Source organism: Gnatocerus cornutus, chromosome 5 (assembly GCF_029298725.1).
Source record: "Gnatocerus cornutus isolate USDA-ARS CGAHR chromosome 5, icGnaCorn1.1, whole genome shotgun sequence".
In the NCBI taxonomy this organism is placed as follows: Eukaryota; Metazoa; Arthropoda; class Insecta; order Coleoptera; family Tenebrionidae; genus Gnatocerus; species Gnatocerus cornutus.
The window spans coordinates 15,584,550-15,611,208 of NC_142237.1; the positions used below are offsets into that span (position 1 = coordinate 15,584,550).

At 36.6% G+C, this 26,659-nt stretch overlaps 1 protein-coding gene across 6 annotated transcripts; it reads left to right on the plus strand.

The window, feature by feature from the left end:
- The first annotated feature begins 424 nt into the window (after positions 1-424).
- On the plus strand, positions 425-25,787 carry ab (BTB/POZ-zinc finger protein abrupt). 6 transcript variants are annotated; one of them, XM_088035515.1, is made up of 9 exons: positions 4,048-4,502; positions 9,311-9,807; positions 10,327-10,477; positions 14,715-14,924; positions 15,031-15,247; positions 16,337-16,393; positions 21,058-21,334; positions 21,711-21,896; positions 21,966-25,787. In XM_088035515.1, exons 2-9 carry the CDS (start codon positions 9,539-9,541, stop codon positions 22,441-22,443), a joined length of 1,845 nt encoding a protein of 614 aa, XP_087891641.1. In that variant the 5' UTR covers positions 4,048-4,502; positions 9,311-9,538; the 3' UTR covers positions 22,444-25,787. The 6 variants fall into 6 exon arrangements, with proteins under 6 accessions (XP_087891636.1, XP_087891635.1, XP_087891640.1 ...); XM_088035510.1 differs by lacking the exon at positions 4,048-4,502 and adding an exon at positions 425-606 and having other exon boundaries at positions 21,711-25,787; XM_088035509.1 differs by having other exon boundaries at positions 4,047-4,502; positions 21,711-25,787.
- The last annotated feature ends 872 nt before the right edge of the window (positions 25,788-26,659 follow it).

Below are 26,659 nucleotides of genomic sequence, written 5' to 3' on the forward strand. Positions count from 1 at the left end.
CCTGCGCCGTAACGTAAGCCCTAATACACTTTTAACTCAACATTACAATAAAAAGTACCCGCGTATTGATTGCACCTAGATGAGATTTTTATACTTTATGGCGCCATAAAAAGTCATTTCAAAATGGCGTCCATCTTATTTTTATGAGTCGCCAGTTTCCCTTTTCCTTCACCTTGAAGGCTGCTAGCAATATGTAAGGGACATACATCAGCAATTTCATTTGGGCGCTACGTCGCAACTTTGTTTACTCGGCTCGAATCGGGGTGCACCGAGGACGTAGGTCGGGGATGGAATCAGAAGGACGTATATACCCTAGCAACTACTGCAAGTATATATTAGGTACGCTCTCCCAAAATCGATATGGTTTGTTTTGGGGGAGGGGGGAGCAAGTAAGGGCGGAAGAGAAATACGCGCAAAGAAGGGGCGAGGGGCGAATGCGTATGGTACGCCATGTTACGAATTGAACGCCACAAAAAACATTTCACTACACATGAACATTGCAGTGTTTAGTCAATACAGCAATGAGCATGGCCACTCGCGCCCTGCAACCCCCCAAATAACGAAATGTGTTTTGTATACGAAGACGTGCCACCGACCACTTTACAAGTGAGTAATCAGACACAAATAATTACCCCCATTTTGCCCCCCGCGCATGCACCCCACGACCTCCCTAAAAAAACATACACAAAACTAAAATCCCACCGCGAATGTTCGCTAATTACGAAATTTCGAGCACACACTTGGCAAATTCTCGCCAGGATTTGCTTGCCTCTGAGTTGTGACAAATGGGAGGGATATGGGATGTCGTGGGGGAAGAGGAAGGAGATGCACACGGAAATATGCGAACTACCATTCGCACATTTACACGCACCGGAAATAAATTTTTCAATTTGAATAAAGGTAGAGTCCGCATACGTTAAGGACGATTTTTGAATTTAGATATAACACACGCATGCATAAGGCAAGAAAACACACATCGCAAATATCGGAGAAACGCGGACGGAAACTGAAACTGAAACCAACGCGTCTGAAATGTTCATAATTACAAAAAATCGGATTCCCGGAAATTTTTCAGCGGCTTGTTTTTACACGAGGGAAAAAAGATTCTTCGGTGCCGGGCGAGAAGGAAAGCGTGAATGATGGAGCGACTTCAAGCCGCTTCGCTTCTATTGAATGTCGGCGGTTGCAACAAATTGAAACGTTGCAATTTTTCATTAATAAACTAAACTGTGGCGCACAACAAGGATCCAATCTAGGCCCGCTACTTTTCGTTGTAATAATATCATTCTATGAATATTTTACGGCCGTTAAAAGGTTAACTTCTCTTGATTAAAAAATCCTCATCATCACACTCATCGCGTTAGAATGATCTCCGCTATTATTCCTAAAATATGTATGTAGGTATTTTCACATCAAATCTTCGCACACATTTCATCCTTCTTAACGACTACGATTTTAATAAAGAAATAAAATAATTTGCTAAAATGACAACTTTCGGAATATTATGATTTAGTTATTTTTCCATTATTTTTTTATAGTTGCGGAGGCATGATTATGATAATCACGGAATTTGTTTGAGTTTTATTACTTTTTTTAATTTATTCTACAAAGTCGAAATTTTCATACATTAAAATGTGGATAATAATTTGTTTACACGAATCATTACTATTATTTCGTATGACGTTGATTGCGCAATTCGAATATTTCTAATTCGGTGAAACAAGGTAATAAAGTTGATATTTTATTCAAGGTGTTTTTATTAGAATATCTTTTAGGGAGGAACGTACGAAAGATAAAGACGTTGGCCTTTGGTTATAAAGAGAAATGTTAACTAAATAATTATAAACTATTTTAAAGGAGAAACAACTAAAATGTGGCAAAAAATTGTTATTTATTAAACCCAACATTTTTATTGCTTTTTCTACATGAACATTTTGAGACTTTGCGGTTGTTTTAAAAATAACTTCTTTTGGGACGCAAGTGTCCACAAAACGACAGAAAAGAAAACGTCCATTTCAGGTTTAAATACCTGTGAGGTTGTTTGTGAAAGCGCGCTATTCATAAATCACTAGTTACGATGCGTATTACCACTATCTCTATTCACTGGTACAGAGTACTTAAAGTTTTTCAGGTAGAATTTATCAAAGCAAAAAGACAACTGATTTGGCTAAACTTGAGCTGAAACTTGCTGAAGTGGTGCATCAGAAGCACTTGCAGCTCGATAAGAAAAACCAATTGCAGCGATTCTTTGAAATTAAATCACGACCGTAATGCTAACAAAACAAATTTAAAACATCAATAAGCATTAATGCTCTTTGTTCTTGAATTTATGACATAAACACTTCGCCTCCAAGGAACAAAAGTAAAATCTCTCTGGAATGCGGGTTACTACATGAGGGAATAAAGAACAATTTCAATAGTTATTGCATTATCACGTCCACTTACGTACTTCCGATAAAATGGGAACGGCTATTAAAATACGTTATTACTTGTTTGTTTTCTATTCCTAATGGAGTAAGCATTTCGTTATCATAATTACTTCCAAGCAGTACGACAAAAAAATAAACGCGACTTTCGTCAAAAAGCTTCTTGTAATGGAATATGAGAGAAATTTTCGGAATCAGCAACAAAAGGGTGTCGGAACTGCGATGAGGAGAGTTTGTCGGCTTTTGGTCCACACAAGTGTGCTTCCAGGAATGTTTGTTTATAAATATCTTTTCTCCGATTGTAATTGCGCAACTGATAAATTTATGAGTGTAAAAAGAGGCCCACAATTCGCGTTGAAGATATCACTGGTATTTAATTTTTTCTTCTTTCATTGACAAAAAAAATTTCAGTAGAGACTCAAAAATTATTATTGTTAAGGACGCAGCCTGATTTATGAATATTTCTGCGTATTTTTAATAGCGAAGCCCGTTTGTCTTTTAATTTCTTTTTTTTGGTTCATTTCATCATTTTTCTTGATCTAAAATTTTTGAGCAAAAACTACATTTTGTCATGCGCAATTAACTCAAAAACCCAAGGATCCAAAAAACGAAGTTTTTTTAAAATTTTTTTGCTCAATGTTAAATGGCAAAATACATTTACTAGGCTAGTCCTTAATTAATATAATTATCTTCTTTAATATTTTGTGCTTTTAAATATTTTATATTACAATCTTTGAATTTGCAATTGTCCATAATCTATTTTTGTCTTACTTTCCGTTTCTTTGTTTTGTATAGTTTTAGAATTTTTTAAAAATTGTATTCTTTCTGTTTTCTTGGCTATATTTGCTATGGAATGGTTCGCGTTCTTTGTCATATTTATAAAAAAAAAAATCGGTGATATTTTACATGGATTTATTGACTTTTAGGTATTGCATTAGATTCTTCGTCATTTTTTTGCGTTTTCAGATTTGTAAAAATATTGTTCAAATGTTTTTAAAATTATTTCTGGAATTTTTCATTTTACAATATACTTACGTAATTATTTTGTAAATTCTAGCAATTCTTAGATTTTACAATTGCCGTAAAGGGGAAAAAAACTTTAAAATTGATGAAGGCAGCAAAGTAAACTAATAAAATGGTTCTGCTGTATTTTCTTATGAATAGACAAAATTTAAATGTTAAATAAAATAAAAACTCTAGTTTGACAAAATAAACTATAAGTTCATATCATTTATTCCTTTATGTGATTTTTTTTTTCGCTCCTTGTCATTTTAATTGCGATTTAAACTTTGCAGATGTTCCACTGCCACAGAAAAGTTGAATTTAAAAATATACCGACGTGAATCCATACTGGAAAAGATCTGTTTGTCTTCTTAATATTTATTTTCCGCATAATTAGTTGTCAGCGAGCGAAAAAATTCAAGTTTAAATCACTCTAAGCCCCCCTTGATTCGCGAAGCTCGCGAGTTCATTTCCGAAATTCAACTGTCAATTTCCCTGTCGACAGTTGAATCTCGCGATTCCAGACAGTATCAATCTAGAGCGCCGTGGTCCAATTAACGCCGGTTAAACCACAAAAATCGCACCGAAAACGGAGCGTGAGCGGGAGGGCGGACTAGGTGCGAATGCGAATAGAAGAGAAGAATGCAATGTTGCAGTGTAAGTCGGGCGGACGTACGGACATGGCCGGTTTTTCTGATCTGAGTGTAGCAGCCATGATGGCAGGCTAAGTGCCACCGAGAGCAAGTACTGCTCAAATCGTGGTAGGCGGTAAACGCGGCAGGTCGACGCGCAAGTGTTCTGCACGCACTAAGTAAGCAGGCGGCTGTGGACCGATTCGCGATTGTTTCAACAATTGCAACCGCTGGCTAGATTGCACTCCATTGTTGGCTGTTGTTGTGCATTGTTGTTGCAATAGGATTTTTTTGCAGTGAAGTGATTTTTCTTTCCGGATGTTTGATTTATTCGATTGCATTCTTATTTACGGAAATGTGAAAAGGATCAGTGCAGTGGTTGATTTGCGACAGTTTGGGCTATTGGAGATCGCCGCTTAAATTTAAAACACCACACTAAACCGTGAGTTTTTAAACCAATCAATTTGAATTTGCGAACCGCGCCAATTTCATTCAAAATTCGCGACACGAGATTTTACATTTTCGTGACAACCCTAAACAACCCCGCGTTTACCGACACGTTTTTTTCTTTTTATTTCTTATTATCGATACGGACGTGTGGACGACTCCCGACTTATATAAAAATAACTATTTTCGTGCCGACTCTATAAATAATAGATAGGAATTTTTAATTGCGTTCTTTGTATGTTGGGGGTAAATTAGTGAGGGTGCCGGCGAAAAAAACGTAAGTAGATGCATGTAGATTGACAGGCAGAGGTGGGGTGGGGGTGGCAGCCCCCGTATCGTGGACGCTTTTAGAATTCCGTTTCGCTCCAGGAGTAATTCGTCAATGTTTGATCAATTAAATTGCATTAAACTGCGTATTGATTTTGCAATTATTGGGAACCAATCAGAAATGGACTTTTTTCTTGTACTTCTGTGTTGCGCACGAACGTAGTTTTTAACTCGCCGGTTTTTCTATTTTTGCGCATATCCCGAATTTTTTGCCATTGCGCCATTGTCCACTTACTAATTTTTAGTGCTGTATTGATTTTATTTATTTTAACGCTTCCGCTATAAGCGCTCGAGCTTTCGCGCTTTTGCCACTTCTCCACCTTTCTAAAAACACACACACGCTTTTCTAATTCTAATTAACACTAATTAACAATTTTTCTGTAATTAGACCAACCTTGGCCGTTGCGTTAAGCCAATCTTTTGGAAACTTACTATTATTAAATATTCATTTCTACAATAACGCAATGTTTCATTACGTGGTTTCCAAAATAACTTGTTTTTATCGAAAACAATTAACATCTAACGACACCGTGTATAGGTACGTCTTCTTAAGTGGGCGGTAAGGTAATTGTTGTTAATGTGAACCTGAGATGAACACTTTCTATTTTTAAATGTTAGTTCATTATAATTTATTGTAATTTCCAATCCGTGGTATTTACCTCATCCAACACGTGCGGATTACTACTTACCCCAAACTAATTAAAAATTAAGATTCATTAGCTGGCTAATTTCGTGGCGCCATCTACATAACAAGTCCAAGACTTTGCACAGAACCACCGCAGCTTTCTTCGGCCCTAAAAATAGGCAGTTAAGCGCCCAAGTGTCCAAACGACCTTGCAACAATTGTGTATATTATCAATTAAGCGCACAAAAAGCGCCCAGCAAAAAGCAGCTGCTCTAAACTCAGTGGTTAGAATTTAAATTTGCTCGAATAGCACCTGGTCATCTAATAACCAATAATACCGAATAATAACACGTTCGTTTTGCTGAAAAACTCGTGTTGTGCGCCAGTGTAAAAATATCTCGTTGTTTTTCAGTAATACACGATTCAGTACCATTAACTATGTGAAATATTTTTAAATATCTTGGCATGAGTGCGGGAAAAAAGTCCATTATTATTAATACACATGTAAGTAATGGAAAGCTGAGATCTTACATAAAGACATCGCTTATTTCTTAATTTAGTCCGACATCTTTATAACTTTTTGGTGATAAAGAATGCTAATTTTGTGTTATGAGAGCAGTGTCTAGAATTTTCAGGTCCTCAATAAATAACAGAAAACTGCGACTTTTATTAATGCTGCAAATCAAGTTTTTACAACGAGATAACTATGCTGATTTCGTACCAAATTCTGTCTTACATGTGTAAACAGCGAAATTTTTAGTGGAATTTGATTTCGGAAATTATCGCCAACAGGTGCACGTCACAGTTCGTTTTTTTCACTTTTTTTATTACAAGGATCATGATCAGAAACTGTTGAATCAGCGCCCTCCTAAAAGGGCTTACAAGAGACTCTGAGTAAATTGACATGTCCCTTAAGAATCCTTAATGCGCATTTCGGTATCTGCACCATTTTCACCAAGAATTTTAATTTGCCTGTTTTTATAGCGTTCGTCTCGTGTTGTTTTATCGGGTTTTTATATTTTGGTGTGGACAAATTGACAAAGGATGGGAGTGATAACTTTTAATTGCTGTTTGTTGTCTCACAATCTTTTAGATTTAATGGACAATATTAGAGTGATGCCATTTTATGCGAGGTAAAAACTGGTACTGGTAGGTGTGGGCAATGCGCGGCTTACCAAAAATCGGTTCTTTGTGTTAAAGAAGTCGCTAAAAGTGTGTGAATTTGGGTGAGCAGTTTCTAGCTTTATTTTAGAGACCAGAAGTCAAAAAGTTGGAATTTTATATTTTTGTTTTTTATAACCTCCTACGTTGCTGCACCCACCAGATCTGTCGTGAGTGAAAATTGATCAGTAAAGTGGCAGAAGCAATGCAGAAATGCAAATCAAAAGAAAGTTTTGTACTTTTTCTGAAACTAATGTCAACGATTTTAAATTGTTTTATTAACACATTTATCGTTGATAAGAAGATGAGAGTTGGAAAAAATTGGTTTTCTCGTTGTTTTATTGGTTTTTGACTTTTACTTTATTTTTTTGTTGGTCAAATTTTCCGTTGTCAAAAATCCTAAATTTGATTCTGTTACTGATTGTGACAGCTAATTCTGCTAGTTTTAACGCTACCGTAAGGAAATTCGGGAAAGTCCCTATTTTGAACTTGTATTCTGTAAATCCTAGAACAGAAGAGATCAATACTCGACATATTTTTGTAGCGATATTTGGTATTCGATTAGAATTCCGGGAGTTTCGTGAAATTGAACTTTTATTACTTTGCGAGTAAAAACTGCCCGCTTCCTTTTATTCAGACTTTGCTTTCTCGAAACTTTTTCATTATTTTTGACTGTTTTAATTCCACGAAAACATGTTAAGGTTTCTGCATTTCACCGCCGATTTGTTTATGCGACATTCAAAACCGATTTTATTCTATTTTTTCAAAAACCGCCGACGTTCTAATAAATCCAGTGAGATTTCGAAAATCCGTGCCATTTATCATGTGCACTTCTCTAAATCTGTTGTCTATGATCTCATTATAACTCATCCATCAGCTGTGAAATATGGCTCTGATCAGTGTTGACTTTCATCGGAATAATAATTTCGCATTTGTCTCGCGGGTGTAATAAATTTTCGCGTTTTAATTAAAAATGACTATATTTTGGGAGACGGAATCTTCAGGAAATTTATCGGAACCAGGAAATGGTGGTTTCCCAAAAAAAGTGTGCAACCACGGCGGAAATACGCTTAAAATTGTAATGGAAGCAGAATCCAATGAAATTTTACCCTGGATCCTTATTAATGAGTTAGTTTTAGAAGATTTTAATTGGAGTTTGTGGGTATTAAACTACGCGCATATTCCAGAAGTGTATTGTTAGTTTTTACGAGTTATTATCCAGCAATTAAGTGCCTAAACTGTAATGAACACAATGGTAATTAAAATATTTGTTTTGTGGTGCGTAAACGTAAATTAAAATAAAATTTCAGTAATATTTCCACACGATAAATTCATAATTATATTCTATGTAATTGTTTAAAATAATAAGGCCGAAATTGTGAAATGTAAAAACGCTTAATGCCATCTCTAATAGTCCGACTTTACGGTAATTAAGAGTAATTAGCGTAATAATCAAAATTTATTACGTGCCATTGCAAACCTTTGAAATGTGAGTGGGCTGAGTCAGGTCATTGTGATTGGTAAAAAAACCAGACGTCATTTTTTTGGCAATTTGTGATAGGTGTGGCGTAAACTAAATGCTTCATAATTAAATGTCAATGTCAAGAACATGCAGCAGACCAGAACATCGACTCAAAAGTCGTGTTGTTCTTTAAACTCACACGTATCAATATTTGGGTGAAATGAGGAGACTTCCTGTAATTAGATTAATTAATTAATTCACGTTGGCGCAACCTCAAATTTTTTTCTTCGTGAAACCAATTGGAAAGGCTATCGTCATACCAATTAAACTGCAATAAAACCGTTTTGTCAATTACACCACTTTCCGTTCTATTTAATTATTCTTCATTGATTTATGTATGACTCTCGTGGTTATTATTGGCTGTCACGTTTGAAGTAATCTAATCGGGATTTGATCCTGGTACTTTGGAGGACATTTCTTCAGGCATTTGTCCGTTTTCAGTTCAAACATTTACTTTGCGCAGAAAACATAAACAAATCCGAACTAAATTGAATTTGGAGTATTTACATGGAGATATTTACTATTACATCACTGCAAAGTCTTGTAATTAATCGCACTCGAAATTTTCCTCCTCCGACCGAATTAAAATTCTTTATTTGTGGCTAATTAAATAAGAATTTATTTAAATGTTTCGATTTAATGGCAAATTGTTATGTAAATAGGTGTGTCTTTTACGTAGTTGCTTGAAATTATCGGCAATTCCTCTTATGTTAATGGCACCAGTGGCGGCCCTACGGCGATCCTTCCGCTCGGAGTGGAAGAATAAATTTGACAATGGTTCCAATTTCGCTGAAATTTCATTAAATAACAATACGAGTCGGAATATGTTCAGAGGAAAAATTCGACGCAGCTATGGTTCTTGGAAAAAATAGCACTAAAAATGATGTTATGATGGTCTCCGTTTTAAAGCTTTAGTTTCGATTCTAATGGCTCATATTTCTTTGTTTGGTGGAAGCCGACTTTTATTACGGTCACTGCAAGATCGAAATTATTTTACTTTCTTCAACTGATTATGCAAAGTTATTAATTAGAGCGACGATCGGAAGTGTCAGTCCACAGCGAAGTGTTAATTCGGTCCATAAAAATTCCGCCCGATTTATTAGCGTTATAATTTTTTGCTTCCTCTTTACCAAGCACCTGGTTTCTTACCAAACTTTTTTCTTTCTAGTACATAGAAGTAAGAAGCCCAAATCATGAAAACCCGCTAATCCGCAAAAAGCGCCGTAGATCTCAGTACATTTAAGACTTAAGCAACGCCAAGCAATCTCCAAGCTCAGTCAATGTTCCTGAAGAGATAGCAAGAAAGCACGAGACCGTCGATCAGCGCGGTGACATCCAGTGGCGTAGTTAAAACGGCTTAATCATTGGCGTAGAGATTGCACCTTCCCTTTGCCCGATGGGGGGCGATACCTCCCCCGAGCAGCAATACTCGCTGCGTTGGAATGACTTCCATTCGTCGATTCTGTCGTCGTTTCGACATTTGCGAGATGAAGAAGACTTCGTCGATGTCACGTTGGCCTGTGATGGATGTTCGTTTACGGCACACAAAGTTGTGCTGTCGGCGTGTAGTCCCTACTTTAGGAGGTTGCTCAAAGCGAATCCCTGCCAGCATCCCATAGTTATCCTCAGGGATGTACAGCAAAAAGACATGGAAAGTCTGTTAAGGTAAGGATGGGTTGCTTCCAGGTTGGGGAATATTTTTGTAACTATTGCCGGTTTATTAGTGTGAGAAATACGGAAAATACGATATTATTGCCGGCTCTTCTTCACGATGTTGTTTAACACTGAAACATTAAGTTGATTAATTTGTTTATTGTTCATATTCTAAGATTAGCATCTTAGAAATTTAAATACTGAATATTTATAACTACAAACACATTTAATACTATGTTTGTAGTTTGGTCATTCTCTTTCTAGATTTCTAGACTTTTAACTTAACCATCGCTTTTTATCAAAATTCATATAAAAACCGCATCTAATCGCCCTAAACTGTATCACCTATCAGCTCCCCGTTTTCCATCTCGAGAAGCCGCCTAAACAGATTCCAATCTTCCCATTGCAGGTGTCATCCAAGTGTACATATTTCCACTATATCGTGACAGCTTTCAAATCTCGTGATAACTTGTTTAGTGTTCAAAAATCCGAAGACAAATTCTGTAACTAAACTCTTGTTTTTCCTTCCAGGTTTATGTACAATGGAGAAGTACATATAGGACAAGAACAACTGACGGATTTTTTAAAGACTGCACAAATGTTACAAGTTAGGGGGTTAGCTGACGTACCCGCCGGTACTGCAGGACAAAGACTGACTGCTACAGAGCAAAAGATCTCACCTGTAAGTTTTAAAAAAATTGTATTAGAATAGATTTAACGTCGGTGTTCTCAATGTCTTGCATATTATTTGCTGAAACTTGATCATACAACCTTGGATTTATATTACTTTATATGTTAATACGTCTAAATTGTTATTTGGTAAGTTGTAATAAATTTTGGCACCAATTAAATCGACTCAATTATAGTTTACGTGTGACCTTGCGTTTTATTTTGTAATTACGAAATTAAACACAATTTTCTCAAAAGTACGAAAAATCTCGCCTGAATTCGAGCATCTAAAGTTTTAATCACCTACTAACTAATGTATGTACCCTAATAACAACGTTAGGGCGTCTTATCCCTCACGTAATTTAATTAAATTCGGTTAATACGTAAGTAAGTTGGCTAATTTGTCACGTGTGGCCGAGGGAACATCCTCAGTTTTAATACACAGTTATGAAAAATGAGCCTAATTATATCAGCATGATTAAGTAATTTAATTAGAGAGAACGTAACTCTCCAGCTTTGTATTTTCTGATCACAAGAAGTTCATAACCATTTGCATGATGTAGCCTCTCATGATTTGGGACGGAAGTGTTCGTTTACGTCGTGAAATATTGGAAACAGCTGCCAATACGTCCCTTAAAATGGAAACTACACGACTTCTCTTTTCTCTAAACTCGTTTTTATTTCTCATATTTTTGAGACCAATTAAGATTCCGGAGAAGTTTCACCAAGTTTTGTTCAAGAACAATCTCTCCATAGTTGATGAATCGGTGCGTTGGGACCCATGATCCATTTCAGCGTGAGATCGTTTGATAAAATCGTCGGTTCCAGTTTTTAATTCCGACTTGTTAATGGTTATCAATCGAATTTGCAAGCGTTGAAACTCGTTTTGGTAACATGAAAAAAATTACATAAATTTGAAAAACATTCAATATGTATTAAGCTAATAACAACCAACGACTATAATAGTTCGTTGGTAATTAAGAGTCGTTTCATAATAAGGTCTTGCACAACTTCAAGGATTATTAAAAAAAGTCATGTTTGCTATTAAGCTTATGATCTGGATTACGCCGATGAACATCTGCATTAAACTTATTAGATTAATTAATATATCAGCGTAGACCTAAAAAATTTATAGACGTAATTTGAATTTTATAATTGGAACATACGCTGACTTGAGATTATTACTCACGTTTTAACGAATCACATAATTATAACATTTCAAAATTAGTAAATTATGGTGATAAAACACCTGAATTACGGTTTTATCCTTGTGGTGTTTGATACTGAATAATTTGTAGTTGTAAAATAACACCAAAAGGTTAAACGTGTGATTGGACTATTGTGCCACGCGCATAATACAGGTGTTCCAAAATTGTGGTCAAACCGAAACTTTCAATCAATGCAAAAATTGTGCTAATTGGATATCAAATTAAACTAAATTTGTTTGGACTTGATCAGATTAAATTAGGAATTTTAATTGCAACTAATTAATTTTATTTCCTAATAAAAATTTTCCAACATTTTCCAACCATACCTGAAATTCTGCTAGTTTTAACCTTACGACAATAATACTTTGCTAAGCTACTATTTTTGACTTGTTTGCTAACTGTGTCAAATTTCGAAATTGTAGCGCAGAAGCGATGTATTTTATAAAATTTAATTTTAGAGCTACATATTAAAAAATTTGCAACATTTTCTTGTAATTGTCTAGATTTTAACGTAACGGTAATGAAATTGGGACGGTCGCTATTTTTGACTTGCTTATTATCTGTTTTAAATTATGAAATTTTAGACCTGAAGCGACAATTTTCGTCCGCGGGCGTAATCTATATCTCTCGGCCCTCTATACGAAAATAACTATTTACATGTTTTGCTAATTCTACTCCCGTTTTAGTCTACTGCAGCTGAGAACTAGTCACATTTCTTATAACATAAACATGAGAATGATAATTACCGGTATTAATTATGTAGTCTGCAAATTAGTTATTATTCAGAATGGTACTAAATTAATTTGTACTTTCAAACCAGGCTTCATTTTACAAAGCAATGAACTTTGCACCGCACTCCAAGAATAATTTAAACTAAAATAAATTACTACATGGTTTAATTGGAAAAAACCGCTCGTAGAAATAAACAAATAACAATAAATTAAATGAACCTGAAATCTCTGATTAACATATTTGATTAGATCGCTTACATTTCTCTCCGCTTTTTGGTGAAAAAGTACATATTTATATCGTGAAATCATTCGTTATTTTTGTAATCTAATTGCGTCTTGTTTGCGAAAGCAGCGCTAATTTGGTATTCTGCAAAATATAAATTTCGGATAATTATTCCTAATTATTGTTGTTAAACGTGAGATCTCGTAAATATACTCGCACATTATTTGGCATTGATGCAATCTTGAAATTAAATTTTCGTCGTATTCATCATCAATAATTGATTGAAGCACGAAAATTACAAGCAAAAATAATGAGAGTCTAGTTTTTTTTGTCTTAGAAATGATTGATTAGTTCAGTGCAAATGCAGTGGGTTGTAAAAGTTCGTTTAACCTCTCTGATTAGCGAGCCAGTTTCTAAATTAATAATTATAACGAATTTGTACACATGCTAATTACCACTTATTTCCTACAGATAAACAACTTCCGTAAGTGAGCTGATTAAATTTCTAATGCTCGGTAATAATTAAAGAGTTGTTTAGACATGAATCCCCGATTTATAAACAATCAACAATTCAATGACAACCAGTAATAATAACAATAACTCAAGACATGTCATAATGGCAGTGGAAAGGTCAAATTGAAATAATGAAGAAATGGAGAATTACCACGGAATTTATGAGAGGACGATTTTCGTATAAATAATTTTGATTGAATAATGTAGCATAGCTGGCAGCGAAATAAAAATACAGGATCGTTTACTTTGAGGCAAAGCAGGTGGATTACGGTTATACAGTGCCACCTGCATAATGAGGCAGAAATAAAAGACTTGATGGGGTTTTTGGCTAATGTAGTTTGGCAAACTCGTTCGATTTGAAAGAGGAATGCAATTAGGTCTACTGAATCCAGTGAGGTAAATTAATGCAAGTTGTCTTGGGACGATTTTTTAATCTTGTCCTCAAACTCACCCAGACGTAAAGTTTATTGACTATCTGTTTACTCGGCCCATTGCATGAAATATTTATTTGTTTACTAAGAAAATGAGAGAAGACGTCTTGTGCCGAATTGCACCCATTATTTATGGTAAAATACCATACACGCAAGTCCCCATTTTACTCGTTACGTTACGTACGTTTATTATTCAAATTTCATTCATGAAAACAGTAGTTATCTGCTCGGCAACCCTCCACGTTTCATTTAAACGGAGGTGCACAGTTTAGAGATCAATAATACGTGCACTTATCAGGAATTTTTCTCGCTGGATTTTGATTATACAACAGTAGCCGGCGAGTAGTAGTTCAGTGGCCTTTTTCTTCATTAGGCCAGTTTTGAGGAATTCAGTTGATATGACGTAGAAAAAGCAGTAGTCGGTTTAGAAACAGATAAAACAGCTTTTTACGTTTGGCGTTTATGCTAATTAGAGGTGAAATAAAAATCAATAATATATCCACCATAAATCACTCCAACGATAAATAAAATCTTTCTGAAACCTGTAATTATTTTATCCAGAAGGAATTACGGTTCAACATTGAGTTTATTTCCTATATTTCAAGATCACGGAGATGAGTTTGATTTTTATGAATCTCGAACAAAAGATTTATGGCTAAAATGATATTTTGGTCGGTTTAACGCGTTAATGTATGCATATTTAGTTTTCGCGAAAATTGTTCTCTAACGGTAGATAATGTGCAACAACTTTTAAATGACTTTCAAATGATCGCCTGTTGAGAATATCTACAGCCTAAAGACATCTAACATTGATTTATCGCAGTATATGCCCATTATCACCATGCTGAGCTCTTCAACGCCCCCGGTAACCCGAAAATCGACTAGCATCGAAATTAAATAACAAATTTGCCCACTTTCCACCTCGGGCTACCACGCATGATTTCCATTTCCCATTACTATGAACACGCAGAAATAGAAACCATATTTCGTGCTTGCAAAAATTTGACCGGAATTAATTTCACATTTCATAAAGCGTCCCGTATTCCGTCATACTGTTTATGAAGACCATATAAAATTACGAGCGAAAGAAGTGTATCATTCGTTCGAAGCGTCATGAGCTCATAAAATATTTTGTCGATTTTAGAATTCTTCATCTTTACCGTGGGCGACGGACCGATCAGATGCTCTCCGCGAGGGTGCTTTATCGCCGCCCCCGGCCAAAAGGGCCAGGAGTACGGAACGAGGGACATTTACGCCTGACAGGGGAAGAAGTCCCTCCAGGGGGAACGGCGATATGCAGGAGTCTCTTCTTGGCCAAGCCTTGGAGGGCGGACCCACGATACTTACTAAAGAGGTGAGTGTTTGTTAATGAGCGTTGGGGGTAAAAACCCAGAACGGATTAATATGAATGACGAGTTAAAGGTTAATTCAAAAAATTGAAATTTTGGTGCTTCTTGCAGAAGGGCAATTCGGATTCGTCGCTGCAAGCGCAATCGACAGGCGAAGACAGCAACAGCAGTGACACGGCGATGAGCGACCACGGAGACCCTGTAACCCCAAAGACTGAACCTTCCGATTACCCCATGTTAGACGATCATCATCCTTTTAATACCAATGGCGGTCTAATTGATCAGACGCGGACTCCGACATTTCCAGGCGCGTTGTTGGGTCTACAAGGTAAGATTACAACCCCTCTAAGTATAATTTATTTTATAATTGCCTGTGTGGATTCGGAGGATTAGACGCAGACTAAATATAATTAGAAGTAAATATTTGAGCCCCGGGCTAATTACCGCGTTAAAGTTTCGACAATATTCCGAACACAGGCAATTATGTCGATTATGACCGATCATAACGACAACCGAAAAATGATTCGTAATGCTCCATAGCCTTGGGCGCGTCAATCAACCATTGATAATCTCAAGTGTTCCACACACTCCCCACGACTGTTATTATTGACTGGTAATTCAAAAAATTAAAACGCCTTATCTTGCTGTTTATTGCCGAATCTTGCGGAGATCGTGTCTGGTACAACAAGATAAGATTGTTTAATGCTCACTCGTTTAAATTGTTAATTCTTTGGTTGTTTTGACCCCGGATGACCCATCAAATCTCAACAAGTCGAATACTTGTAATAAATTTATCAAATTCCAACTGTTCATTACAAATGGTTTAAGCCCCGTAATTTATGTAAATGGGTAAATGATGGTATTAATGTCAGAGTTTTTCATTCAAAATCTTCCCGTGATTGATGTATCTGAACGGATTCAAAGGTATGAAACAAAGAAAACTTGACTCTTTAACATCTCTGTTGGATTTCGTAGGTGTAGGAGGCATACACATGCCGCTCAGACATTCCGTATTCTCTGTTATTAAAGAAAAGAAGCTTGGTGACCTCAGCCAAGAGACTTTAGCTTTCAAATCAATTAGACTGATCTAACAGAAATTCTGGGCATAAATCATTTTTGTAAGCGGCAGATCGATCGCGAGAGAAATTTCCATTAAACGGAAGAGATTGCATTATCAAAGGATATGCTACAATAGTTATTAGCCCGATAACGCTAATTACAGTAGTTGGGAAATCACATTTGTTCTACTTAGAATTAATTTTCACAAAAGGGATCCTTTCTAATTTCGGTTTTGGTGATGATTTTCGTGTGGAGACCCAGTTTAGAGTTTTCCCCGCAGTCGTACGATTTTTCCAAGACACGTGAAACCGCAATCTTTTAAAGCCCGTTTTGATATTAATGCTTTTTTATTCTCTAGGATTAGGAGGACTCATGCCAGGTCCTTCGGGGATCCACAACAGTACGGATAATTTCGGTAAGCAGATTTCTTTCTCTAACTTGATTTAACAATCGATTAAAAGTCAAACATATTAAATGGTCGAGTCGGACTGTAGCTTTGTCTCCGGAGGGAAATGTAGTTAATATTTAAGTTGGTAAGAGATGGGGGAAATCTAAAAGTGACATCCACAAAGTTTTTTATATTAAATATTTTATTCTTGTCTCTGCCTTCAGTGCAGTTTGGACGCGAGTCGTGCAATATGTCAGATGACCTGACAGTGACCAAAGTAATGAAAAATGAAAGTGACTGGTGGATTGTGACGTTGCAAGAAAAAGCGGAGGCTTTAGTCGATTAGTTGACCCGAGCGGTGGAGAGGAAAAACGGAATTTTCAAGGGGTAATTCGGTCAAGATTTTTAAACAAATTTAGGTTGTTCTTCGGGGAAGTGTATTAGAGGCGACCCTTTTTAATTAGGTAAATTTACACTCAAAAAGACTCTTCCGATAAAATGGTTTAAGGATTAAAAGAAAATACGCTTCGATAAGCAGCTTAACGCACGGTCTCGCCGTTATCCATTTTCCGAGGACACACCGCGAAACCTCTCCTTCTACTTTAAAAGAGTTTCCTCGTATTGTTTGCCTGTACCCAGCCATCGATTTCTTGCGCTAACCCCAAGTCCACATAATGGGAAATGAAGCTAGTGAACTCCTCATAAACATTCGACCAAATAGACAATTTTGACAGAGGGGCCCTCCAGTTGCTAGGGTTACTCATAAAATTACGCACGCCCATTCCGGAAACTACCTATTATAATTGAATTTCTTGTAGCTTCCAACACTGTATTAAAATTGTTTCCTCCAACCCCAGTCTTTAATTGCGTTTCACTGTAAAAAACTTCAGCGACACCCGAAAGCACTCCAATTAAATTTGTATGAGTGCCTAAGTGAAGGGACTTTCTGTAGGTGTCGCTGGGCCACCTTCTAGGGTCCAGCCTGGACAAAAGAGGAGAGACATACGAACGGACCGTATAAATCAATAGACCAATGCCGGGAACGGGGGAGTACATCCACAGCAATCTCGATGTTTGACTGTGTGCTTGCTATCTGCCTCCCCTCGACCTTCTGCCCCTCAAGAGCAGTTCGATCAATTGCAGAAGCGGCTCGTTAAGATTGTTTACGCGCTACAGACATCGACGAAAATGAAATTACTTGCATCGACGTACACTCGGAACATCACCAACAACTCAAGACAAAGAAATTCCAAACAATTCTAAATACGGACATTTTTTTTCTTCACAAAACATGTACACATTTTATGTTTTTCAAACAAATAAGTTGTTTTCTGTTCGGGTTTTACCGATACTTATTAAATACGAAGGAAAAGCTCGTTTTTTCAGAAAAACGCTCCGACTTCTCCGAGGAGCAATAGCCATTGGTCCCCTTCCATTAATTTACAAATATTCCATCCGCATCCTCCACATTCGTCTCCTTTGCCGATGTTTTTCCGTGGATCGATACCCCTTTTCCGAAGTCCCTTATTTTTCACAAACATCAACATCTCGCTTAACTTATGGCTGCCATTTAAACATCTGCCATTCTGTTAATCCGATTCCCATTCCGGGCAAACTCAGTCGTAAAGAAATCGAAACGTTGACGTGATTCCACTTCCTCTGTTCCATCTTCTTCAGCAGAGTCAAGTAGTCCAACTGGAGTCCTCATTTATTAATAATTTTCGTGGAAAGCTGAGGACGAGAGCTTGGAGCTTTTTTCAGATGTGCAGGTGATAAGAAGGGAAAGTTTTAAGTACCAACTCTAAGCTGCTGATTCCTATCTGCTCCTTTTTTGTTCTTGTTCTTATAAAAGAAGATTCGAGATTCGATATGACAAAAACCGGTTAAATTAGTGTTATGAACTTCGGGTAACTCGAGTTGGGCATTGAATTGGAATATTAAAAATTGGCGATAAACAAGAAAATATGGCAATTTGGGAGCCGGTTATTATAATGATGTTGTTCACTTGGAGTTTACGGCCGATTGAGGTGATTACCATGGGTTTTTATCTAGTTAACCGTATTTTTGATCGGGCCAAACTGGTCGATATAAAGAGGTTTTGGCGGCGTCGTTGGAGAACTCAATAGAAAATGTGGACCTTATTTTTATGTGGAACTAGGATTGAGATGCATTGGTGAATAACACATTTATGAAAACATTTCGATTTCTGGAATATAAAAGGAAATGAACACATTTCAGCGGATATTTCTGTAGGTGTGAGAAAATCCCGAGAAAGCTCAGAAATACAGAAAAGCTGTTTATCACCAAGTGTACTCGGGGAAAAGAAGGGAAAATGGGCGACTGAGTCGGAAAAAGGGAAAAGGAAAACCCAGCGACGTAGAAAAAAGAAGTGTGCTTCGGGTATGTCAGTGTTTCGCCTTACATTACCGGACTGTATCAGTCGGCAATACAGCCCTCGTTATCGACTGTTCGTGCCTGGACGCTATAACGCACATTTATTACTTTATGTTCGATAAAGTCCCCATTGCTTTGGTATATTTTAAGAAATTACTCGTTGCCTACTCGTATTTTACGTTTACGTCGACAGATTACGTCTTTCTTGGGCATTAATTTTATTACGCTCGGGAAAAGGACCCAGTCATGGCCTTTTTTATTTCACAGAGTAATGCTCGCTATTGCATGTCAGGAAGGGGATAATGTAGTATAATGAAATGATATTAACAACCAAGCCCGAATTTCGACGTTTTCGTTGATGCCGTTTATAGGTCACTTATATTTTTAGTTACATTAACCTAACGATTTATCGCACCGTACCACCTAAACTAAGCGCTAAATTATAAATTTTAATACCGAACCCGCACCGACAAATCACTTCTTCATCACGAAGCCTCCGCATTACTTTTTTTAATCAAAATTCGAACAAAAATAGGATGACACGCTCGCAAAAAATTGCAATAAATAAACAAGACATGCCTTATCGATATTCCGGAAATTGACACCAACATCGCAAAGCTTTTAGCAGTGATTAAAACGGTTTGAATGAACTTTTGAGAATAATTTGGGTTCGTGGAGCGTTAAAAGGCCCAATTTTTTCTTCACACGCTGCTAAGTGGTGGCCGAGATGTTGATCTAACTTTCAGTTTTAAATTGTGCGATTTAAAGAGTAATTACTTTAATGATTTCAATTCGAACCAATTATGACCTCCATTATTTTAATAACTTTAAATTAAAGGATGTACTTAGCATTGCCCGAGCGAAGGCTTTGGAGCATCTGAAATTTATTACACGTCTCCAGTTTTATGCCGAGGAACAAATCAAAATAAGTTGCATCAGAGTAATTGTGGTAATGCCCAAGATGGAGCAAGTAGGAAATAAAAACGGTCGTTAAACAGCTCGCAGCTCATACTTTACATTTGCGCGGATGCCCATAAAAAATACGAGGAAGCAGATAACCAGTTATTAAAAAGGATTTATGGCTAATAAACGGAAGAATAGGAAAAAAAGGAAACGGACTTGTGCAAGGATAATGGCCAATTTGGTAATTGGAAGTGCAATATAGAATCGGGAAACACGAAATGTTCCGTTGTTTTTCCTGACATTATTTACTAATGCCGCCTCTGTTGTTACAGGGGCGGCACAGCAGAATGCGTCTAATTGCTCGTGGCAAGAGAAGCCCAAATGTCAATACTGTGGTAGACTTTACTCTAACCTGAGTAACCTAAGACAGCACATCATAAATGTGCACGTGGAAACGTCACAAGAGAATTGGAGAGTGTGCAGTTATTGTGGGAAGAAATGCAAGACGCAGCATTACCTTATCAACCATCAACTTCAAGCGCATGGAATCAGGCAAAGACAAGGCCCCACATAAAAGAGCGGTTTTAAAACTATCCACCACACTTGCAAAAGACACTTACTATTGTTGATACGCAATGTAGAATAGTATTGTCGCGAACTTTTTGGGGTAGATTAGTTAGTTCGTTTTTGTTTATTGTATTTGGTATTTGTATAAAAACCAGATAAATGCAACTAAAAGTGCAGCGAGATTTGGCATTCCAGATGCCAGCACCAGTGGGTTGGGAAGATATTCAGCAGCCGAAGAACCAGCTGGAGTATCCGTGAAGTACGAGTGCCCTCTATGCGATATGATTCTGCCTTCGATCAACATGGCCAGATCACATATCGATGAACACTATCCTAGAGACAGTCCTTTGTGTCCTGTTGCAGAGTGCGGAAGACGATTTACTCATCCTAATTCTGTACGAAATCATATGAGAAGCAAGCACTCCAAACAGTGGGACATTATGAAACAAATTAAATGGAGCTTGTAGACTTCCAAACTGTGCGAAGCGCGATAATTGCGAGTGTAAAACGGGAACTAAAGAACTCGAAACGTTGACAAAGTGAAATTTACATTACAAAGAAAGATTTAACATGTTTGACTTTGTAGATACTAAATCTTACAGAACATTGTATATTAGTTACCAGCTGCTAGTTGTAGTGATATTTTGATTGCTAGTAAATTTTCCAAAAAACAACTTCTTTTCCTTTTGTCTAAATTAGACGAACTCTCCTATCCTTTTATTACACCATTACACTTTTTAAGACATTGGCAACTAAGCCGCCGTAAGTGTAATTGCAGCCTAAACCCTACAACGCGAGCCCTGTAATTAAACTTGTTTTGTTTCTAGTTTCGAGACGTTCTCTGGACATGATGAGAGTCAGAGCGACAGACCCTAGACCCTGTCCGAAATGCGGTAAAATCTACCGGTCAGCTCACACGTTACGAACTCATTTAGAAGATAAACATACGATATGCCCTGGTTATAGATGTGTCTTGTGTGGAACAGTAGCAAAATCCCGAAATTCCCTTCACTCTCACATGTCGCGACAACATAGAGGAATTAGTACAAAAGACCTCCCGGTTCTGCCCATGCCCGCTCCATTCGATCCGGATCTAGCCAGCAGGTAAGCTCGAAACAAAGGAAACAACCAGTCTTGCATTCATAGTTACGCTTTTGTACGAACGACTAAAGTCAAATATAAAAAGAAACGTAAATGGAGCTTCCAAGGGACGGTACTTGTTTGCATTACTCGGAACAATAGGAGAAATGAAAGTCACCACACACAATGGGACACTCATTACATGTGGTTGGTTATTTTTGTTCGGCACGCAGAGATTTTATCTTTGCGGAAAATTGCCGCTTCCAATTCTCGACGCTACATAGCCACCGGTGCAATATGGTTCCAAATTGATTGAAATACTTTTTTTCTAAAAGCTCAATTTAAAGTTAGTAAAAATGTACAAAATGACTGTTTTTTAAAAAAATATTTTTGTTTTTAGATTGCTGGCGAAGGCAGGTGTGAAAATAAGTCCCGCCGAGCTGCGAGCTCGCGCCTCTCCGACAGGCCCCCGTCGCTCCGACGTGAAGTTGGACGCGAAAAGCGCTTATTCAGGGGCGGCGTCGGAGGCCGGCAGCTCAATATGCGGCGATAACGACCCTGAAGATTTGACAATCTCACACCAAAGGTATGGAGGGTTAGATTTAGCGCTATCTCCCCCTCTGCACCACCAGAATTCTAACTTTAAACTGAACAGGTTTAATTCGACGGGACAGGCGGTGGCCGCCAAAAGCGTAGACTCTCTAGCTCACAATCTGTCGAAAGAGCCGTATCCGGCGCCGCTGCCCCCGCCAGTTTCGGGAGCGAATTCGACGGGGTCGGCAATATTGGACACATACCTGCAGTTTATCACAGAGAATAGTCTGGGGATGGGGATGATGTCGTCTGAACAAGCGGCGGCGGCAGTACATGCCGCCAAATTGGCTCAGTTGAACGCAATGGGGTTAGATAAAGCGTCGCAACAGCACTTCTTGGAGAAGATGCAGCAACAGATGCAAAACGCTAACGAGATGATGATGAAGAGAAGCGATGAAATTAGGCGAGGAGATGGGGAAATGGTGAACCATGAAAGGGAAAGAGAAAAGGAAAATGACGAAGCAGAGTCTTCGGGTGGTGAAGAGGAGGATTATAGTGAAGACGAAGCGGAACCTGAAGCTGTCAAAGCGGGGGAATAGTTGTACATAGGATGGAAGAATGAAAGTTGCTAGTTATAAGTTTAAGGAAATCAGTCGCCGCCACTCTTGCCAAGATCATCCAACTTAATACTCATTTATTCCATCCAACTACCTCAGTTTTTATCTCATAGAATATTTATTAATTACTTACATTTCCTTTTATAGTGAGAGGTTGGTTGTAGCCGCTTCCACTATAATAATACTAAAAATTCCATCCGTCTACCTCAAAGATAGTATAGGATACGAGTGCAAGATAATAAGGGTTTTCAAGTGTATACGGTAATTTAGAAAATAGTATAAAGTTTATATTGGACTACGTTGCAGTTATAAGATAACATAAAATCGATGTTTCAGTAGGCTGTTGTGTAGGTTCGTACTGCATTAGAACTATCTTGCCGGGTTGTTATACTGCGATTTAGACCTGAATTATTTTCGCAACGGGTCCGTACATTTCAGTTTCAATACGGCACGCAAGCCCAGATTTAACAAAATGTTTTAATCCAATTACCTCCAACTCAGGTCGGATCAATATCACTACCTATAGAATTTTACGTGTTCCTATCTAACTTAGTTACTATACAAGCCATACTTCCATAAAGAAAATTTTGTCAAGTCTGTACTGCCGTGCTCCCAACCATGGTCCACGTATAAACATATTTAATAGTAGTATCCTGAATATTTTCAAAGATTGCGTACGTGAATTATTAAATATGTTTATCGCAACATGTATACATTCAATTCAGGTGAAAATGGTACAAAGCGTTTTTGCCTTTACATCAATATTTTTGTACGTAACTTTAAAGAAGAAATACTGAAATGTTACAACTTTTTGAGATTTACTTTATTTTATAATAGAATGCTTCCACATATGTTCGTATGCTTCCCGTTATAAGCAATTCGTAGCTATATTACAATCAAATTGTACTACTTAGAAGACATGTGTAGATAATTACATATGTTGTCTCATATTCATCACTCAGGACGCTCCGATATCATTCTTACCGAAGTACAAATTTCCGTATCACTTTTGTGCCGTTTTGTTTGAACAAAGAATCTCACACGTCAGGGATTTTCTCAGATTCTTGCCAACAAATATCAGTATCAAATTATTTTTTACATTCTTGATTAGTCATGATCAGTGATAACTCGTCAGGTAAATAGCAAATAATCAGGTATCATCAAGTCATTTACTAGAAATATTCATAGCTTCATTGTATCATCAGTCACTAGGTTAAGTGGAAATAATAGTGCTTCTTTATTAGAATAGACTTCCAATTCAACTTCCCCAGAACTCGTTGTCCACACGTACTTAAGCTTGCAAACAGGCAACGCGGTTTCTTTACTTACTGAGTAGTTCTTCCATTTATTTATACTGTTGCAATAGTTGTATACTCGTATTATTTATAAGTATTTTTTAATTTTTTTTTATTTCGTGACGACTCAGAAAGTACTTATTTTTATACCTCGCATATTCATGCTTGTCGCTATAAACCAAGTTCAATTGGTAGTTCGTTGTTTCCCGGTGGTAATCATTGTTAAATGTTCATAGAAGGTATTTGCTTACGTTCAAAGACAAAGCATAGTAATAGACTAAAAACTAGAATAGCGATAGCACTCGAATAGAGGTCATTGTTAATTATTGAATAAGATTAACTAGCATAGAGGATATTGTTAAATGCAAATACTTTGATGTATACCAATAGGAGGAAGCACCTTCAAGTTTTGTTCTTAAATCGTTTGCATATTCTGAACCAGTGAAAAGAAACTGCTTTAAAGCTTCTCGCGAATATGCCGTACTACACTCATGATGGCAGCGATTTAAGGACAAAACGGTTAAGCAAATATGAGCTTGAATACTGTTCCTTCCATGATTAGATATTAAAGGAGGAACATAATATTTTTATGGTGCTTTTTGTTTCGAGATAACAATATTGATTTGAGGTATGTTATTGTAAATAGTCTCATATTTCTTGTTAACACGTTATAATTATGTGACGTTTCAATTTTAAACTAGCATTACTGTACATATTTTTATTTTCATTTACTACCGATAAAATGCAAATAATTATTATTAAGGTCTATGCGATAAGGAAGCCACCGAAATTCTGCAGTTTTGTTTGTTCAGTTGGAATCTCAAAAGGCTGCAGGATGAGGGGTGTGGAAGATGTCTCATTATGTTAATGCCGTTGTGATGTAGTATTATTTTGATATTGTTGTTTTTTCACGTTACCTACCTCATTTTACGATAGTGAGACTTACCTCACGTATTTAAAACTCAGAAATGACATTGCAGATCTCTCTCCAATAATACTGGTATTTTTTGTACTTAAAGAAACAAAATATCAAAAAATATTTTTAATTTTAAGCTTAGACATGTACATACAGTTGTTTTATAGAATTTGCAAGAAATGATGTTAAGTATTTGTGAGAAATCCTTACGGGACTTATGGCGAGCTTATATAAGTGTGCAGTGCCATATATTAGGAAAAAGAACTTTTTGCAATTTCTTGCTTGCAGCAAATTGCAAAAAGCTTGTGTTTTATATATAGGACTCTACAGCAGTCGTTAAGAAATGCAAATAAACCGGAGTAATGGTTCCTAATTTAGTACGGTTCCTCAACAATATTTTTTTACGAACAATAGCAAAAAGCCTTCAGATAGTCCCGTATCTCCTACTCACAATTTTTATGTTTCGTTGAGCTATGTAGGGTCTGGATATTGTGCAAACTGTGTTTATTGTTGAGGGACTGGGTGCCTTCAGAAAATAATTTAACAGCTAATCGTTAGAAGCTTCTAACGATGTGAAGCTGAACAGAGTTCCTAACATAACTCCCTTTACGAGAGGTGAAAATACATTTAAAAACAAATAACTTGTAACTTTTATATAGCGTAGTGAACCGTTGACACCGAAATATAGTTTTGCTAAACGGCAGAATCGTATATACACTATATTATTATATGAAATAGGTGTATGTGTAAGAGTATATAAACTGATAGGTATACCTAAAATACCCCTGTGTCCTTTCATTATTTGCATTTCTTTTTTTACAATCTTATTTATGTTGTACTTAAAACGGATAATGTGAAGAATATTTTATTTTTGAGATTTTTATCGTTAAATGTGTAACGTTCTCTTTGTTTGTAATTAAAATGTTCCTAATATTTAAGTTAGGGTATGTTAAGTTTTTATTGTCCTTGTTTAATTAGAGGTAGGTGCAATAAGATCAACACGATTAGTGACGTTATAAATAAATACCTATTTGCCATATTATTATTATTCTATTATTAATACGTTGTGTATTGCTTGGGTATCATTTATACATAATAAATTAATATTAAAATTACTATCTTTCATTCAATCACGTCATAATTAACTAATTTATTACAACTAAAATAAGATTTTCAAACAAGGAACTGACGGGATCGATATAGCTGGGGTGTGTTCATAAACTGAGACGTCTGTTGGAGCGTGTGACGTCAGAGTGATGTGATTAACACTCTGAGATTCGCCAGAGTGTTGTTGCGTTTTATGAACGGTTTCCGTGGTTATTAAATGTTCGACAAGTAGGTACATCACCTACATACAAAACGCAATTTTCGCGAAAATTCATGACAAAAACTATCTTAACCAAACTTCTGATATCATCTCGCTTATTTTTTAGAGTAAACTTAAGTTATTATACATCAGTGTACGCAGAATTTTCCGCAGATTCCAAATCTGGAATTTAAATTCAGATCCAACAACAAATAACTGAGGTATGACCGATCAAAGTTTCGGAAAGTTGATTTTCATTTTTTCTAATTTTTAAAGTGTTAAATATCTCGGAAACTATTTGAGATATTAAAATGCGGTTTGCGCCATTCCTTTTCTCGGCTTATTTTACATTAGAAAATGTTCTCAAAAGCCCAAAATTCGAGAGTCGATTTTTCGCGAAAAAAAAATCCGACTCAAACGATGAAAAATTTTCATTTTTTTTATTTTTGGCCATGGCTTGTAAAATATTTGTTCGATCGATCTTAAATTTAGCCAGTAGATAGATTTCGAGCTCCTCTTTCGACTGATTTATAATTCAATGCTATTAAACGTCATTTTCATTTTGAAAACATTGATTGAAAATCACCCTAAAATGATGTTTTCTAAACAGTTTTTGGCCAATACCTCGTTTATTTATTAAACAAACTCAACAAATTTGGTCTCATTTTACGCAGAATTTCA

Excerpts from the sequence above, each read along its gene's own strand:
- ab (XM_088035510.1), top strand. The coding sequence starts at position 9,539 with ATGGGGGGCGATACCTCCCCCGAGCAGCAATACTCGCTGCGTTGGAAT. Across the intron at positions 15,248-16,336 it reads CGCGTTGTTGGGTCTACAAG|GATTAGGAGGACTCATGCCA; the intron begins GTAAGATTACAA and ends TTTATTCTCTAG. Across the intron at positions 21,335-21,710 it reads GATCCGGATCTAGCCAGCAG|ATTGCTGGCGAAGGCAGGTG; the intron begins GTAAGCTCGAAA and ends TTTTGTTTTTAG.